General features: G+C 45.4%; 2 protein-coding genes across 2 annotated transcripts in view; one reads left to right on the top strand and one right to left on the bottom strand.

Annotated features, from left to right (window-relative positions):
- The window catches only part of DPP6 (dipeptidyl peptidase like 6), a 785,445-nt gene that overhangs the window by 742,567 nt on the left and 23,744 nt on the right, over positions 1-19,134 (bottom strand). The gene's annotated exons all lie outside the window — the stretch shown is intronic.
- Positions 12,955-13,935, top strand: LOC129659694 (S-phase kinase-associated protein 1-like). Its single transcript, XM_055591349.1, has one exon. The coding sequence runs from the start codon at positions 13,059-13,061 to the stop codon at positions 13,548-13,550; it is 492 nt and encodes a 163-aa protein (XP_055447324.1). The 5' UTR covers positions 12,955-13,058; the 3' UTR covers positions 13,551-13,935.

The following is a 19,134-nucleotide window of genomic DNA, read 5'->3' as shown; positions in this document are numbered from 1 at the left end:
GGTGCCTCGATCGACACCGGCTGCGACTGTGGTCTCGAGCTGGGGGGAGTGCCAGGTGCGGGGGGCAGGGCGGCAGCACGGGATGGTTGCCGTCACAGGAGCCAGCTTACAGGGACTGGGTGCTCCTGACAACGCCTCCTCGGAGCTGCAGCACTGATCCCTGGAGCCAGTCTCCAGCTCCTGAGATCTCGCGTCTCACCCTCGAGTATCTGCCCACGTTTTCCTGGTTCCCATGCTCCAGCCCTCCTCCTCCTCCAGCCCACAGGGGCCCTGCCCATGCCTCTCACTGGGTGCAACCCTGGCCCCTTCCTGGAATCACCCAGGCTACCTTTTCCACGATCCCGTCAATGGAGAATTCACCTCCACCAGCCTCCACCTCCCCTCCTCACTGAGCCTTCTTTTCTAAGCCACATCCTTTCTGCCTTGAATAACTCCTACTCTCCACTTGCTGAGTACTTGAATTTTCTCCAAGGTCTCCCAAGGCTGTCGATGTGTAGCCAACTGGACAGTAACTCCTGGAAAGCAAGGCCACGTGATGTATCTGGTTTAAAAGCAACTGCTGACTAGATAACAACTGCTTAATGAAAATCTGCTAGTTGGCCTTTAAGGGCAGCTACCAGGTGGTATTAGCAGTAAAGAACCCCCTGCCAGTGAAGGAGATGGAGGAGACGTGGGTTTGATCCCTGCATCAGGAGATCCCCTGGAGGAGGGCACGGCAACCCTCGGCAGGATTCTTGCCTGGAGAATCCCATGGACAGAGGAGCCCAGCAGGCTACAGGCCATGGGGTCACAGAGAGTCGGACACGACTGAAGCGACTCAGCCCACACGCACCATCAGAACAGCTCCAGGGTCAACCTCGTGGTGCGGTGGGGGCCGGCTTCCTGGGAGGTGTGGAGGGAAGGCAGGGCGCTTTGAGATGTAAACAAAGTGCCTTCACTTCCTTTGGATTTCCAGTTTGTATTCTGAATTTTAAAGGAGAAAGAAAATTCTTTCCCCCACCCCTCCATAATCGTGTTGAAAGGAAAAATAGTTTGTTTTATAAATCATTTTGAGTGAATTTCTTCCTCCAAAATTGAAGAAGAAAACCAGGTGGCTTCCTTTGATTCCAATCCTTTTCATGTTCTTCCATGTGCCATGCGAAAGCACGGTTGCTATGGCAACCACTCATTATTCTTCAGGAGTTGGCTAGATATTTTAACAACAACCCCCCAAAAAAGCCCCAAATCTTTCTAGCCTCCAGATAGTCTTAATTTATATCCTACACGGGTTTCTAATTTTTACAATTCCTTAACTAAGCACTTGCTGCAGCTTTAACAAGCCTAACCAACCTACAACTTTGTCACTAAATGAGCTTTGGGGAATAATTCAACAGCTTGATTTTCCCCCTATATTGCTTAGAATCTAAGAGAATTTTAAATATTTCTTACATTCTGGAGTCTTGCTCCGTCTTCAGGGTAGAAGATGTATGTAGGTTTAATGAAGCCTAAAAAGTCTGGAGTGTGTGTGTCTCTGTGTGTGTGCGCATCTACAACTACCCTTCAGTTGGAGAGAACTGGAATGTAATTAAGGAAGAAAGAATTTCTTCTTGAATCATCCTATCTACATACTCTTTTTCAGAGCATTTATCTTCTCTCAGCACGGTGTTAGAATCTCTCAAGGCTTCAGAGAAGCAGGTGACATCATTCTTATCTGCAGCATAATTAATATCTGGCTGGAAAAGGATATCAAGATATTCCTTCACAATGGAGAGAGGGGAGGTAGACAGTAAGACCAGGAACTATTCATGTGTAAATTACAGAAGGAGCAGCGATAACTAAGGAAGGAAGTGATTGCTGTCAGGGTCTGGAAAGGAGTTAACAGGAGGAGATCTGTGGTCTATCCAGGGCCTCATGGGGGGCAGTCTACACCCTCAGCAAATGTTTCCTGAGCCCCTGCTCTCTACTGGGCAGGTGCTTTCAAAGGAGATACAGCACGTGACCTTTGCTCTCACCTGGTTGCTGCCCAGATTTAGATGAAATCTAAACGACTCCTGGAGAGAAATTAAATCCTCAGCAAAGGAAAAAGCCTTTTGGAAATGCTCTGCATTTCCAGTGATCCCAAGGAGGACAAGACTCAGCTTGGCATTTCAAGTGGAGCCCCAGAGGCTGCTGCCCCCTGCACGGTGAGAGCCATGGGGCTCCTGAGGTCAGCCCACGGAAGGATAAATCAGCGGGACCTCAGTGCGTAATGATGCTGAGAGATTTTACAAGAGAATAAGCAAAGGGCCCAGGAACCAAACACGCTGGTTATGGAGACAGAAGCTGGTTTCCTGGCCCCGTGCACCCTGTCTGGTTAGTACATTCCTTAGTGGCAGATCCCACTACAGAACGGGGTGGCTTCAGCTCAGAGATCCGGTTAGCACGCAGTGAAACCATCCTCAGGGATTTAAAATCGCGTTGGTTACCTGTGAACATCCTTAGACCCAAACATTACCGTCAACAGAAGCACATGCAATGTAGAGGCCTCAATACATTTTGTGAAGAAGGTTGTTTAAAAATATTTGATCGTGTTTCCCACACGTTTGAAAACTACAGCACAATGATACATTTACTTTGTAAACATTACATATGGACATTATTTCTTGTAGAGGGCAAGATGGCTCTTGTTTTCCAGTCTTTCTCTGTTAGGGTCCACTGGGCTGATCACATGACTTCTCTGATTCTTTTTCCAATCCATGCTGTGTTCCCCAGTGAGTAGCAAAGGATGCTGTCTCCAAGGCCTTATTAAGTACCACAGACAGAATGTATGCCCCGACAGGGGGTGGAATCCCAAGGAGACAGCGTTCTCACCCATCCATGCCATATCCACAGAAGACACGGGTTTGACACCACACTGAAAAAAAAGATGTGATCAGAACATCCCTGGTGGTTCAGTGGCTCAGACTCTTGAGTTCCCAGTGCAGGGGCCAGGTTCTACCTCTACTCAGGGAACGAGATTCCACACGCTGCAACTGAGAGTTCACCTGCCGCAACTAAGACCGGCACAGTCAAATAAACAAATTAAAAAAAAAGACATGATCCTGGCTGACTTTCCCAGGCCCCACTTTCTCTGATGACTTGTAACCCGTATTGGGGTGCAGCCCTTACTTCAACAGACGAGGTTCTTCTTTCTCATTCCACATGCAAACAAGTCTATCATTCCTTATCCTGACACTTTTTAAATTCTAGGGTTCATCTGTCCCATCTTCTCTTTTCTTTCCCCAATTCCTGATGATTTCCAATCTTCTTCTTTCTTTTCAACCCACACTGATTATTTCTTCAATATTTATTTTTAATCGATGGGTGATTGCTCTACAATAGTGGTTTGATTTCTGCCATATATCAATATGAATTAGCCACAGGGATACATACGTCTCCTCCCTCTTGAATCTCCCTCCTACCTCCCACCCATTCCCAGCCCTCTAGGTTGTTACAGAGCCCCAGTTCGAGTTCCCCGAGTCACACAGCACATTCCCGTGGGCTGTTTACATAAGTCAGTGGCTGTGCTTCCAGGCTGCGGCCCCCGTTCATCCCGACGAGCAGCGGTGGCTTCCTCGCACGGCCATTAGTGCCCTTAGCAGGGCACTGCCCGCATCCGGTGCCTGTACACTTACACGCTGAAGCACGTATCACTGATAGTTCACTATAAATTATTTTATTTCATCTATATTAAATTTTTTAAAAATTGTGTATTCACACAAGCTTTATTGTAGATGCACTTAATTTTAGCTAGGAAAAGGGCATTAAAATATTTCCCATAGCAAGGGGAGTATGGGCTCATTCTAACACAAGCATCTCTAGGTTTGCCTTTTTTTTTTTCCCAAAAAATTTGACCTATTTGCTCAAGGCCACTCTCTACTAATAGAAAGAGGGGGAAACAGCCCAGGTTCCTAGCTCTCAATCTTCCCCTCCCTGCTTGGCTGCTTTCTTTTAAGCATTAGGCCCTTAGGGGAGCCCCTATATGAGGTCCTGATACATACAACAAGCTTGTCCCCCAATACCAAAAGAGGGAAATGATGCACTGGCAGACTGCCAGAACTGAGGGGTCTGGTCAGAGTTTCAAGCGCTGAAGCTGGTTCAGGAAGGCCCCTGCTGGTCAAGCGTATCCCCCTCACAACGCATCCACTCTTGGCATACACCACCCTGCTCAAGGGATGCTTCCCTCTTCCCACTGAAGCCAACAGTGTCTAACATGAACATTACTATATTTCTTTTAAAATTCGTCCTCGCGCTTTAAAATTATGAAATAGAAAATCATATTTCCTACATGTAACAATATGACACACACGTGCTTTAACCTGCTATAACCTGGCTGCAGTAACAATAACATTTTATTAAAATAAAACTGGATGAAACAGTTGAAGCTCAGTACCAGAGCCACAGTGCCCGTCCCTTGTCCCTCCCCAGCAACCTGGAGCCTGGAGCTGCTGGGCGTATTTCTCCCTCCCCAGCAACCTGGAGGCTGGAGCTGCTGGGCGTATCTCCATCCTGTGTTTTTACACTTTACTTTCACACGTCAGCGACAATAAACAGTAACTGTTTCGCATGAGTCAGGCCTGACCTAGACGGTATCACACCATACCTGGAATCTTTATTGTAACGCGAAGGGCTGTCCCTCAGATTTCTCGAAATACCTAGAGCATTCATCTGATTGCTGCGTTGCATTCCGTTTTGTGAGCATACTACTGTGCCTTACACATTCCACATTTACAAACATCAAATTGTTTTGCCTCCTATTACTGCAAATGAATATCTCTACGCACAATTCTTGCTTGTACGTGTCAGTTTACTCTAGGGATTATATTCAGGGAGAACTGCCCGATGTAGCGATAACCAACTCCAACACTTATTAGATAGAGGTCTACTTGGAGAGAATTGTAAGTTGCTTTCAAGAGTAGCTGCACCCACGTCTTCCGAAACCACCAATATGCGTAAATTCATTTTTCTCCCTATTATCAAAATTTGAGATGCTTTACATTTTTGAAATACCATCTGTGCCTCATTATTTTTTATTAGCATTTTTTTTTCTGACTGCCAGTGAGACTGAGGCTCTTTTGGGAAGTTTATTGGCCGTTCTGCTTCCCAAATCTGGAGTGTGCTCGCTGACAGCCTTCCCTTGTCCTATTAGGTAATTATCTATTATATATTGATCCCTAGGAATTTACATATTATGAATGGAATTCTGTATCAGTTATATGCACAGCTATAGTTTCATCTGGTCTGGGGTTTGTATTATTAATCTTCTGCCCACAACAAAATATTCATTTTTTCCCCTTTATTATTTGTTCATTTGTACATTAAGAAATGGGCTTCCCCATTGGCTCAGCAGTAAAGAATCTGCCTGCAGTGCAGGAGACACAGGAGACACGGGTTCAGTCCCTGGGTTTGGAAGATCCCCTGGAGGAGGACAGGGCAGCCCATTGCAGTATTCTAGCCTAGAGAATCCCATGGACAGAGAAGCGGGGGGTTACAGACCAAAGGGTCACACACGACTGAAGTGACTGAGCACGCACGTGTTAATACTTTCAGGCCCCAGTTCTATCAAGATGGTCCATATTTTCTCATTAAGTTAAAAAAAAATCGCCTTTAATCCCTATGAACTGTTTTCTAGTATAGAATGAGGAAGGGAAGTAATTATATATTTTTCTATATTGATAATAATTTATATTTATTAAATAACAAGTTTTCCTGCCAATATACAACTACTCCCGTTGTCAATCACTCACATGGAAGTCGGCCTTTTAACCTTTCTTTGCCTAGCTTTCCTAGAGCATTCCCGGGTGGTTGTAAGGATTAAGTGAATTTATGTTTGAAAGTTGTTTAAAATAGTTCTTGGCACATACATAGTTAAGACCCAGCTGTGTTGCCGTTTGTGTCCTGTCCATGGATCTGGGAACCTGTCCCCACATCACAATGACTTTGTTGTTGGTGTTTGGTCACTACGTCATGTCCAGCTCGTTGTGACCCCATGAGCCATAGCACGCCAGTTTCCCTGTCCTTCTCTAGCTCTGGGAGTTTGCTCAAACTCATTTCCGCTAACTCACAGTGACTAAGGCCTTAGAGTAAGTGTAGGCATCGAGTTAGACAGAAACATCCTTCCTGATTGTCTTGCTAAGTCTGGGGTTTTTTAAATCATCCACAGCGTTTGCTCTTATTTCACTCATTTGTTAATATGTGCAAAAACTCACAGCTCACACAGTACAGATCATAAAAAATATAATCTTCATCCTTCTCATCCTATTTCCCTGAAGTTTACCACTGGTTGCTGTTATGTCTATTTATATGCATTTTTATCAAAATATAAGCACATATATGCCTTTCCTGTTTACTTGTATAATTTGCCCCTCTCCAGCCGAGGACTTGCTACTTTGATTTAGAATCAGCTGCAGCTCTGTGAGAAAAAAATACCAACTGAAATTTTTATTGAGAAAATTTAACTTGGTCAAATTGGCATGGAACTCACATAGTTTTTAAAAAACATATTTTAATAAATTAAATAATAACACATTTTCCCATCTGTTTCTCCTTAGGATCCTTGTCTAATACACAGAACACAGATCTAACAGATGTTGGGAAATTTGAAGCCAAGAGGTAAAGGTCTCACTCCTCATACTGGGCTTCCCATGTCAGGGCCTCCACTGAAGCCCACTCATTTATTCATCATGAGGCGCGCTGGGCACCAGTTCTGTGCAAAAATAAATAGGAAACAGTTCTCATCCTTGAAATTCTAAAGGGCTGGTGTGCATGGCTGGTGTTGAAGAAAATAGTTGTCCACACACCAAAAGGTTATCAAGAAACAACCCAGAGACTGTGAGACAAGAGAGGAGGCAGAGGCTCTGAAAATATTTTTAGGGTATCCAGATTTGGGGGAACAGGACATGGGCCAGCTGGAGTTCACAAAGGGAAGGGGGTCAGGAAACAGGGAGATGCAGGAACACGGCTGTGAGCCTGGAGCATCAGGAAGAATATACTGGCGATGCTTAATCCTTCCACATTCGAGTTCTTCCTTGCATGGAACTGAGGGGCTGGGCAGAGAGCAGGAAGGCGAGGGGCAGCCATGCCACGGTCTCAGCAGATGCAGGCCAGACATGGTCACAAGGTGTAGACAGGAGGGTTATCAGGAGGGAGGCAGACACTACACGTGTCCTCGTGGTCATCAGGCCTGTCCCGGCGGGGCTGTGTGAGCGAGGGGGCCTGGGGCTCTTCCCTCCAAACCTAGGGTCCACTGAGATCGTCACTGAACACAGCGCAGACCAGAGTCAGAGCTGGTCTGGCTTCAGACAGATGTGCTTATCCGTCTGCACTGATCAGCCACCAGGGGATCAGAGCCCTGCCCTTGAGCTCATGAGCCTGGCATTGGGGCAAGTCCCCTGGTAAGAAAGTGCAGGCGACAAGCCATGCCTCTTTACAGTGGACTCAGTACAGCCTCACAACCCGAGGTGGACAGTGGAAACAAAATGCTACACCTGTCAGCAAGAGCCTCTGATAACCAACAACACGGGGCTAGGCCACCACCTGCCCGCTTCCAATGCTCGCTGTTAGATCAAGAACGTTTTGGAACTAAGAACCCACCTCTGCGATGGAAGCCTGGAAGCAGGGCAGACCCGCACATCACAAACGCACAGCCACAACATTCTCAGGACCTAACAGAGTCAAATCCTGCCTGTTATCCATGACTTTTCTGGCAAGTCTGCAACGAAGCCTGAGGGATTTCTCCAAGTACCTCGCTCATCTCAGCGAAGCACCCACCCCAGCCCCCTGATGCTGTGAGCACAGTCAGGGGCCAGGCCTCTAGACAGGGTTTTTTGTTTATAATGAAATAAACAACCCCCAGTGAGAAGCATTTAATTCTCTAAAGAAGAGCCCCTCTCATGAAAACCCTGAAATGATGTACAAAATTTAAGGGGAGCTAACAGAAATACAACCTGTGATGAGCCCTACCACTTTCCAGCTTTCCCTGACGTCATAATGTCTTTCTCTTGGCCTAGGGAACAATTTCTGATACATGGTTGCTTCTCCTTCTCAAGGCTCCTGGCACTATTGAAACAGAATCTAATCAGTAAACTCTGCCCTCTGCTGTCCACACTTACAAGTACACACACAACCTTATTCACTTACAAGTTCACACACAACCTTATTTTGTTCCTTTAACATTAGCTTGCATATCATGCAAATGGGAAGCTACCCTGGGGATTACCTGTGTTTCCTTAACACTGCTCATTTTTCTGTTTTCAAGGAATTGAGATTTTTAGGCTGATTTCACTGGCTGGATTTTTCCTTGCAATGTGCCATGCTTAGTCACTCAGTCGTGTCTGACTCTTTGCGACCCCATGGACTGTAGCCCACCAGGTTCCTCTGTCCATGGGACTCTCCAGGCAAGAATGCTGGAGCGGGTTGCCATTCCCTTCTCCAGGGGATCTACCAGACCCTGGGATCAAAGCCTAGGGAAGTTGAAGAAAGAGGACTCCACCCTCTATCATCCACCCACCCCTTTCCTTCATAATCTGTTTTTCATTAACATGAAGACGTTCCAGAACATAGTTTGTGTCAAGGCTTCGCATAAGCGGGGACACAAGCAGGACCAGAGTCGTCGCTGTAATAAAACTTTTTCAGTGGAAACTACACGATATCTTGGATTTGCCTTGAGATATTCATGGTAGTGAAATGGATGAAGCACAACTGACCAAGCATTGCTCGTTAGAAAGCTGGATAATGAACGTGATGAGTTTATTATATTGAAGTGAACTGAAGTTGCTCAGTCGTGTCCGACTCTTTGTGACCCCATGGACCGTAGCCTGCCAGGCTCCTCCATCCATGGAATTTTCCAGGCAAGGATACTGGAGTGGGTTGCCATTTCCTTCTGCAGGGGATCTTCCTGACCCAGGGATCGAACCCGGGTCTCCTGCGTTGCAGGCAGACGCTTTACCATATGAGCCACTACGTTTGCGAGCTTCGTGCCCCCGTCTTACTTTTAAAAACGTTTTTAAATTTTTTGTCTGCATGTGGAATCTAGTTCCCCAAGAAAGAAAGTGAAAGTGAAGTTGCTCAGTTGTGTCTGACTCTTTGCGACCCCATGGACTGCAGCCTACCAGGCTCCTCCATCCATGGGATTTTCCAGGCAAGAGCACTGGAGTGGGGTGCCATTTAGTTCCCCAACCAGGGATCAAACCTGCACTCCTGCAGAGTCTGAACCACTGGACCACCAGGGAAGTCCCACCCCATCTTACTTTGAAGAAGACTCAGCAGCTGGACTGACGGATGAAGATGTGACAGCCTGATGTAGGAACCAGGGAGGTGGGAGAAACATGGGTTTTAAAATCCGAAAGTTCTGGGTTCTCATTGTGCTTCTGCCTTTTGCTGACTGAGAGGCCTTAAGCAGGTCACTTAATCCAAGATTCAGTCTCCATATTTGTAAAATGAGAGCAATAAGCCCTACCACACGGGGTTATTATGAGCACAGAGCAAGAGAATGTATTAAACTACAGTTCACTCACCAACTTCTAGAGACCGGTCCATGGATAACCCTCTTCATTAGAAATGGTTTGAGTGGACATTACAAACACACTTTTCCATACCCTCAATTAACCAAACCATTTGAAGAATATATCATGCTACCAATGTTAATATTCTATTAAACAGAGAGCCATTCTTTTTTTAAATGAATTTCAACGAAGAAAATTGACCTGGTTATTTTCTGTAACAGTTTTGCATGACCTCAATAATTAAATATGTCATTCAAGAAAAATGTTAGAGAGGCAAAGGTAAAAGTTGAAGGAAAAATTGAAACCATGTGTATTAGACCTAAGACCTCTACCTGCCAGGACGTCACAGACCTGATCACATGAAACGCTGGAAGGTCTCCTGGTCAGTCGCCCAAGACAATCGAAGTTAAAGCAAGAATAAACAAATGGGACCTAATCAAACTTACAGACTTTTGCACAGCGAAGGAAACCATAGACAAAATGACAATCAGTTCAGTTCAGTTCAGTTGCTCAGTTGTGTCCCACTCTTTGTGACCCCATGGACTGCAGCACACCAGGCTTCCATGTCCATCACCAATTCCCAGAGCTTGCTCAAATTCATGTCCATTGAGTCGGTGATGCCATCCAACCATCTCATCCTCTGTCATCTCCTTCTCGTCCTGCCTTCAATCTTTCCCAGCATCAGGGTCTTTTCCAATGAGTCAGTTCTTTGCATCAGCTGGCCAAAGTACTGGAGTTTCAGCTTCAACATCAGTCCTTCCAATGAATATCTAAGACTGATTTCCTTTAGGATTGACTGGTTTGATCTCTTGCAGTCCAAGGGGCTCTCAAGAGTCTTCTCCAACACCACACTTCAAAAGCATCCAACCTACTGAATGCAAGCCATGCAACTGACAAGGACTTAGTTTCCAATATATTCAAACAGCTCATACAACTCAACAAAAGACAAACAATCCAATCAAAAAATGGGCAGAAGAATCATACAGACCTTTCTCCAAAGAAGACATACAAATGGCCCACAGGCACGTGAAAAGATGCTCAACATCGCTAATTATTAGCGAAAAGCAAATTAAAACTACAATGAGGGACCACCTCACACCTGTCAGAATGGCCAGCATTGAAAAGCCTATAAATAACAAATGCTGGAGAGGGTGTGGAGAAAAGGAAGCCCTCCTATACTGTTGGTGGGAATGTAAATTGGTGCAGACATGATGGAGAACAGTATGGAGGGTCTTGTTTTTTAAGTTTAAGAAAACTTAAAAAAAATAGACTTTCCATGTAATCCAGCAATACCACTCCTGGGCATATACCCAGACTAAAATATAACTGAAAAAGATACATGTACCCACTATGTTCACAGCAGCACTATTACAGCGGCCCAGACACAGGCGCAACCTAAAGGCTCATTGGCAGATGAACCGATAAAGAAGACGTGGCGCACACATACAGGATGCAATATCACTCAGTCACAAGGAGGAAATAACGCCATTTGCAGCAACACGATGCAACCAGACATGAGCCTACTAAGGGAAGGAAGCCAGAAAGACAAGTATTATATGATATCCCTTAAATGTGAAATCTAAGATGTGACACGTGTGAACTTATCTACAAAACAGACATGGACTCACGGCACAGACCTGTGGTTGCCAAGGGGGAGCGGGTGGTGGAGGGAAGGATGGGGAGTTTGGGGTTAGTAGATGCAAACTATTCTGTAAATGGATAAACATCAAGATCCTACTGTACAGCACAGGGAACTATATTCAATATCCCACGATAAACCATCATGGAAAAGAATATAAAAAAATAATGCATGTATATGTATCACTGAATCACTTTGCTGTACAGCAGGAATTAACACAACACTGTACATCAACTATGCTTCCATAAAAATAATAATAAAAGTACATTTTGAAAAAGAGAAAGCTCATAAATTAATAGATATATCACGACTTTCCTCTGAGGAATGCATATGTTTAACTATGTTAGGGCTTCCCTGGGTGCTCAGACAGTAAAGAATCCCCCTGCTTGTGCGGGAGACCCAGGGTTGATCCCTGGCTCGTGAAGATCCCCTGGAGCAGGAAATGGCAACCACTCCAGTATTCCTGCCTGGGAAATCCCATGGACGGAGGAGGCTGGCAAGGCTACAGATCATGGAGTCCCAAAGAGTCGGACTAATCTCATTTTATAAGTGAAATGAGGCGTAAAGACTTTCTTCCTTACAATAAATTAGTAGTACAGCCAGAGTCTGAACCTGGGACTGGCCCTGTCTGACCAGCTCTCTTCCTCCCTCACCTGTTGACCCGTGCAGAGTGACAAGCCTGATGGGCATGGGGTGCTGGGGGCACTTTTTCTTCATTTTTGCTTCCTCACTTAAATTCCTGATATCAGCATACTTAAGTATTATTGGAACGTACAGATGAACCGCATTTGAAAAAAACCAAGTATTTTTTTTAAGCCCTCCAAATGATTAGGCATTTTGCGAAGCTATGTTCCTTTTTCTGAAAGGCCTCTTTAAGGAAGAAGGAAGTAAATGCTGACTTGATTAATTCATTTGAATCTACTAAACATAGGGCAATTTGCATATTAATAAATAAAATATTATTCAAAGAAAAGAAAATAACCAGGGGTCTGTGAACATTCAGCTGTCAACCAGGTTTAAATGATTTAAAAACAAAATACTACCCTGAGTTCCTAGTAAGTATTTAACATATAAACAATGGGCTGATTACTTTCATGAATACCATTTGAGTGTGTCCAGAAACTGTACTTCTTCCCTCAGACTCTGGGGTCTTAATAATTAACCCTTAAAAAGTGTCCTAACAGAGAAAAACCCAAGTGGGTTAGTCCTTTGAGTTCTCTGTTTGTATAGTTTTATTTCTGTTTCAAGATATGTCATAAATAAACTACACATGTTTTCAATGGAGAATATTCTAGAAATAATCTAGAATTGGATTTTAGGTAACCTTCTTGTAAATACGGCCCCTACCTTTCACTATTTTGCAATCTGATTCTTCACTCTGGCACATAGACCATTGCCCAGAGCCTTGCTCACAAAATTCTTTGTTATTTGACAATTCTCATTGGTTAATTTTCAATAAAAAGACTGCAAAGTGGTGAACTGTGGTGTTGGAGAAGACTCTCGAGAGTCCCTTGGATGGCAAGAGATCAAACCAGTCAATCCTAAAGGAAATCAACCCTGAATATTCACTGGAAGGACTGATGCCAACGCTGAAGCTCTAATACTTTGGGCACCTGATGTGAAGAGCCGATACATTGGAAAAGATCCTGATGCTGGGAAAGATTGAGGGCAAGAGGAGAAGTGGGTGGCAGAAGATGGGACAGTCAGATAGCATCACTGACTCAATGGACACGAATTTGAGCGAACCCTGGGAGATGGTGAAGGACAGGGAAGCCTGGCATGCTGTAGTTCGTGGGGTCTAAAAGAGTCGGACACAGGCGCTGTAGTGGCCTTGTTCTCCGCTGTTCAGTGTTGCTGTTTGACGACGTTGCCCTGCTCACTTCAGCCTCCGGCCCGCCATCTCCTTGAGACCTAACACCATGCCTTCAATTAAATTGCAGAGTTCTGATGGAGAGATATTCGAAGTTGATGTTGAAATTGCAAAACAATCTGTGACCATCAAGACTATGTTGGAAGATTTGGGAATGGATGATGAAGGAGATGATGATCCAGTCCCCTTGCCAAATGTTAATGCAGCAATATTGAAAAAGGTCATTCAGTGGTGCACCCACCACAAGGATGATCCTCCTCCTCCTGAGGATGATGAGAACAAAGAAAAAGGAACAGATGATATACCTGTTTGGGATCAAGAATTCCTGAAAGTTGACCAAGGGACACTCTTTGAACTTATATTGGCAGCAGACTACTTAGACATCAAAGGTTTGCTTGATGTTACCTGCAAGACTGTTGCTAATATGATCAAGGGCAAAACTCCTGAGGAGATTCGAAAGACATTCAATATCAAAAATGATTTTACTGAAGAAGAGGAAGCCCAGGTACGCAAAGAGAACCAGTGGTGTGAGGAGAAGTGAAATTTCGTGTCTAACGCTGTAACACTGTAAGGATTATTCCAAATACTAGTTGCACTGCTTTGTTTATAATTGTTAATATTAGAAAAAGAATCAACAAATGCAGCAGCAAGTCAATTGTATCAGCAGAATGTTGTCCTCATTGCATGTGTAGTTTCAGTACAGTTCCCAAACTTAAGGCCCAGTTTCTTCTAGTGTGATTGAAAGTTTCTTTTCTTTGCTCTGAATAAAATTGAACTGTGGGTTCCCTATAGAAAGTGGCATTTTGGGCTTTCCCTTTTTGTAAAGCAATTTCTGCCTAGTTTATTGTCCAGTTAATTTTAGTTCAGTGACTTTTAAAGTTGGCGTTGTAAATAAAGCAACTTGCAAAAAACCTTCTGAAATAGAATTTAACAACGTATTATGTTTATTCAACTGGAAACTGGATAAAGGCTACTTGAGGTAAATGGTTTGAGTGGGGTTATCAGAGTGTCTTTAATCTTCCTGGAGGAGTAAGTACCCCTGGTATTCATTAGCCTGTATGTAGCAGGGCTTCCTTAATTGGGTCTGAGGGCTTATTTTTGCATTTTTAATCCTCTCAGCTTTGAAGGCTCAGTTACTACTCAGTTAGTGGTTTGGGAGGAGATATAATAATTAGTTTGCTAGCTTTTCAGTTAAAAAAGATAGCCTATATGGTGTGTCATCTTTTTATAATCAGTGATCCCATGTGGGGAAAACTATTCATACTACTTGCATGTAGAAAATAATTTAACCTTTAATGTTAAAATGTGTGGCATAACCCAGAAAGCATCCGTCATGAATGCAAGATACTTTCAATAAAGTTACCTAGTAGGTAGTAAAAAAAAAAAAAAAAAAAAAAAAAAAAATAAAAGAGTCGGACACAACTTAGTGACTGGACGACAACAAAAAAGGGGTATAAGCCTCTGGTGACCTAATTTGCTAAATTTCCAACTGTCAAAAGTCTCATCTCAGAGTGTATCCCTCGGACCAAGGAGGTCCTCTGCGCCACCCAGGTGAATCCCCAAGGCCTGCCTTTATTAGTGCCATCTTCCTGGCTTCTGCAGGCGCTCACCAGGAGCTGCTGTTGGTGCATCTGCACAGCCCTTGCACTTTATGGCCAGAAACTCCAGAGTGCAAGCCCATCTCTCCAGCTTTGGTTCACCCCACACCTCAGGTTTTTATCAATACCCTCCATTTTCTGGAGGGTGCTGTCCCCTCCTGGACACTTCCCCACCCCCATGCTCCTAAAACCAGTCTGGTGGATGACGGATGACAGCCATATGCTGAATCCGCTGGGCATGTCCTCTTTCATGGGACTCGCTTGGAAAGGAGCCACCTTCTCTAGGAAGCTCTTCCCCACTGGGCTCCATGACAACAGCCGCTCCTTCCTTCCTCCTCAGCTGGTCCTGCTCAACACCCTTCAACACCTTCTAACATCCCTAGCTGGTCATCTGCCATCTTTTGTACCCACTTCCCCTGGGCAGTGCGCTCAAGCCCCACAGCTTCAGACACCCACAAGAGAGAAATGACTTCAAAATGCAAACTTCCCAGGGAACTCTACTCAGTTCTCTGTAATGACCTGTATGGGAAGAGAATCGGAAGAAAAAAGGATGGATACATGCAGATGCACGACTGAAACACTTTGCTGTACTCCTGAAACACAACACTGGAAATCAACTATGCTCCAGTAAAAATCTTAGAAAAAGAGTAGTCCCTTCCCTGGGCAACGTTATAAAAGATAAAGAGGCCTTGCCTAATTATCACAAATAATATTTTGATGCTAAGGACAAGTGAGCAAACGGACAAATGGTAGCTCTTACAGAATACTGCTTTAACAAGGACCATTTCCAATCAGCTACTGGGCTTCCTGAGTTGCTCAGATGGTAAAGCTTATGCCTGAAATGCAGGAGACCCAAGCTCAATCCCTGGGTTGGGAAGAGCCCCTGGAGAAGGAAATGGCAACCCACTCCAGTATCTTCACCTGGAAAATCCCATGGACAGAGGAGCCTGGTAGGCTACAGTCCATGGGGTCGCAAAGAGTCAGACACAACTGAGCAACTAACACACATTTCCAATCAAGTGTGTTATATATTACATCCAAACCAATTTTTTTTACAGAATATAAGAATATTAAAAATTCTGATACCATTTTTTTAATGCAAACTTTACCATGTCAGGTCTCACGTGTCATCAGGCTTGTTATATTCCAAGCCCATTCCTCTTGTCTCTTCCATGGGCTCTGCCCCACAACCTCTCCTCCAGCACAGATGTCATGCCCCTGAAGCCACTCTGTGTGTGTGTCAGTCACTCAGTCATGTCTGACTCTTTGAGACCCCATGGACTGTAGCCCAACAGGTTCCTCTCTTCATGGAATTCTCCAGGCAAGAATACTGGAGTGGGTAGCCTTTCCCTTCTCCAGAGGATCTTCCCAACCCAGGGATCGAACCAAGGTCTCCTGTATTGTAGGCAGATTCTTAACCAGCTGAGCCACCAGGGAAGCCCAAGAATACTGGCGTGGGTAGCCTTTCCTTTCTCCAGGGGATCTTTCCAACCCAGGGATTGAACCCAGGTCTCCTGCGTTGCAAGCAGATTCTTTACCATCTGAGCCACCAGGAAAACCACCATACCTACTCCCTTTTCCTGACTGTATTAGTACACTGCGGGTGCTACAACAAACCACCACAGGCTGGGCAGCTTCAGCAGCAGAGATTCATCTTCCCACAGCTCTAGAGGCTGAAGTCCAAGATCAGGGTGCGCAGGGTTGGGTTTGTGGCTGGAAGAAGGCCCCCTTCATGCTATTTCCTCACGAGACAGGAACACAAGCTCCCTGGTGTCTCCTCTTTTGAGGACGCTAATCTCATCCCAGGGGCCTCACCCTCATAGCCTCATCTGACCCTGCTCTTCTCCCAAGGGCTCATCTCCAGACACCATCACGTGGAGGGGGGCAGGGTTTCCACGTATGAGTTTGGGGGGAAGCACACATTCAGTCCTTAACACTGATCCACCTCCCCTCCACACCTAACCTATCGCCAAATTCCGTCTGTTCTACTCATCCTCTTAGAAATCTCTTACACTTGCCCCTCTGCTTTCCAGGGTTACTCCTGCTGTTTGGAAAATACTGAAATGGAAACAGGAAAACAGAAACCCACACAGCATCACAAGCACAGGTAAGCCACGCGTGTAGTACATGTCACACCCTTCACCTGCTACAGTTTTGTAGGTGGTGACCATAGCCATCTTAGTGATATCTCCTGGCCAACTCTCCCAAAACTTCCTCTCTCCCTCAACCAAACACCCCTGGTCCATTCTCCAGGCTGAACTCAGAATGTTTGTTTTTTTAAAAAAAACCTCAAGAGGACTTAGCCACATGTCTACTTCCAATTTCCCCATAGCTTCCCATCACCTTGTTGTTCAGTAGCTAAGTCACGTCCAACTCTTTGCGACATCATGGACTGGAGCACACACCAGCCTTCCCTGTCCTTCACCATCTCCCAGAGTTTGTTCAAACCCATGTCCATTGAGTCGGTGATGGAATCCAACCATCTCATCCTCTGTCCCCCTCTTCTCCTCCCGCCTTCAATCTTTCCCAGCATCAGGGTCTTTTCTAATGAGTTGGCTCTTCGCATCAGGTGGCCAAAGGATTGGACCTTCAGCTTCAGCATCAGTCCTTCCAATGAATATTCAGGACTGATTTCACTTAGGATGGACTGGTTGGATCTCACTGCAGTCCAAGAGACTCGCAAGAGTCTTCTCCAACACCACAGTTCAAAAGCATCGATTCTTCAGCACTCAGCCTTCTTTATTGTCCAACTCCCACATCTGTACCTGACTACTGGGAAAACCACAGCTTTGACTAGACAGACCTTTGTCCCATCACCTTGAGAAAGGTCATCTAAGGTCTGAACTCCATGCAGGAGCCCCGTGACTCCTACCCACCCCTGGGCTCACTTCCTGTCACTGTGCCTCGTAGGCATTGTCCTTCAGACTGACTGAGGTACCGGGATGCTCTGAGCTCTCTTTCATGCCTTTGGGTCTTTGAAGGGGCTGTCACCTTACCTGGAATATCTGTCTCTTTCCCACATTATCTCCTATTAATCTGTCAAGAATCATCACGAGCACTCATCTCTCCCAGGAAACTCTGCCTGACACCCCGGAGAGGAAGCTAAGTGCCTCTCCTCTGTTCCCATAGGGCCTCTGCCTACTCTATCGGAGCATAATAAGGCGATGTGTTCAACTTGAGGGCAAAGGACTGTTTTATTGATGAAATGCCACGTACTGAACTACTTGTACTGGTAAAGAGATTAATATAGGGGATTTCAGGCAAATGAATAAATCAACACACCTTCTATTACTTGAATACAAATTTCTCACCTTGATCCCTCAGGCCTGTGCTTTCCAAAATGGTAGACCTTACCACGGGGCTGTTGAAATGTAAGTAGGTTAAGATTCAATAAAACTTAAGACTCAGTGGCCCAAGCCACATCCCTGGTGCTCCACAGCCATGGCTGGCTTTCAGCTGTGGGACTTGGGGGCACAGATGTTGACCATCTCCATCATCACGGAGAGTTCTATCAGTGAGGGGAAGATGCTGTTAGGACACAGCATTCAGGGAGCTGGTAAGGTCTGAGAATCGTCTGTCCTGATGGAGCCCCCTATACAGCATAGAGTTATGATACATGCTTGACAATGTGACCGACCCCCATGGGCGCTGTGGCACGTGATCCATGTTGAGTCCATCAGAAACCCGAAAAGAGATTTCACCTGTGGCCATCAAGAAAGAGGGCTGCCCAGGTGGCTCAGCAGTAAAGAATCTGCCTGCCAATGCAGGAGACAAGAGTTCAATCCCCTGGAGAAGGGAATGGCAACCCACTCCAGTATTCTTGCCTCGAGAATCCCATGGACAGAGGAGCCCGGCGGGCTATAGTCCATGGGGTTGCAAAGAGTCAGACACGACTGAGTAACTAACACTTTATGGGCTTCCCTGGTGACTGAGTTCGTAAAGAATCTGCCTGCAGTGCAGGAGACCCGGGTTCAGTCCCCAGGTCGGGAAGATCCCCTGGAGAAGGAAATGGCAACCTACTCCAGTATTCTTGCCTGGAGAATCCCATGGACTGAGGAACGGGGCAGGTTGCAGCCCATGGGATTGCAAAGAGTCAGACTCCACTGTGCAACTTTTCACTTTCACTTTTGGTGGCTCAAATGGTAAAGAATCCGCCCACAATACAGCAGACGTGGGTTCGATCCCTGGGTCTGGAAGGTCCCCTGGAGAATGGAATGGCAGCCCACTCCAGTATTCTTGCCTGGGAAATCCCATGGACAGGGGAGTCTGGCAGGCTCCAGTCCATGGGGTCACAAAGACTCAGACAGGACTGCACGCATCAGGAGAGAGCAAAGGTTTCTCAGTCCCTGGACTAGTCTGATCATCTGGACGTCAGTTTTCTCTAGATCTCTCCCAGTTCTACTGATGATTTCCTACTTCAGAAAACAGAGGGGTGCTGACATTTTAGAAATTATGCTAAGAAAGCTGTATCTTTCACCAGGTCACACGTGCTGCCAGACACGAATCTGGTTCATGCTCTGCGTCAAG

This window comes from Bubalus kerabau, chromosome 8 (genome assembly GCF_029407905.1).
Source record: "Bubalus kerabau isolate K-KA32 ecotype Philippines breed swamp buffalo chromosome 8, PCC_UOA_SB_1v2, whole genome shotgun sequence".
Lineage (NCBI taxonomy): Eukaryota > Metazoa > Chordata > Mammalia > Artiodactyla > Bovidae > Bubalus > Bubalus kerabau.
This window is presented reverse-complemented; position numbering and strand designations above follow the sequence as displayed.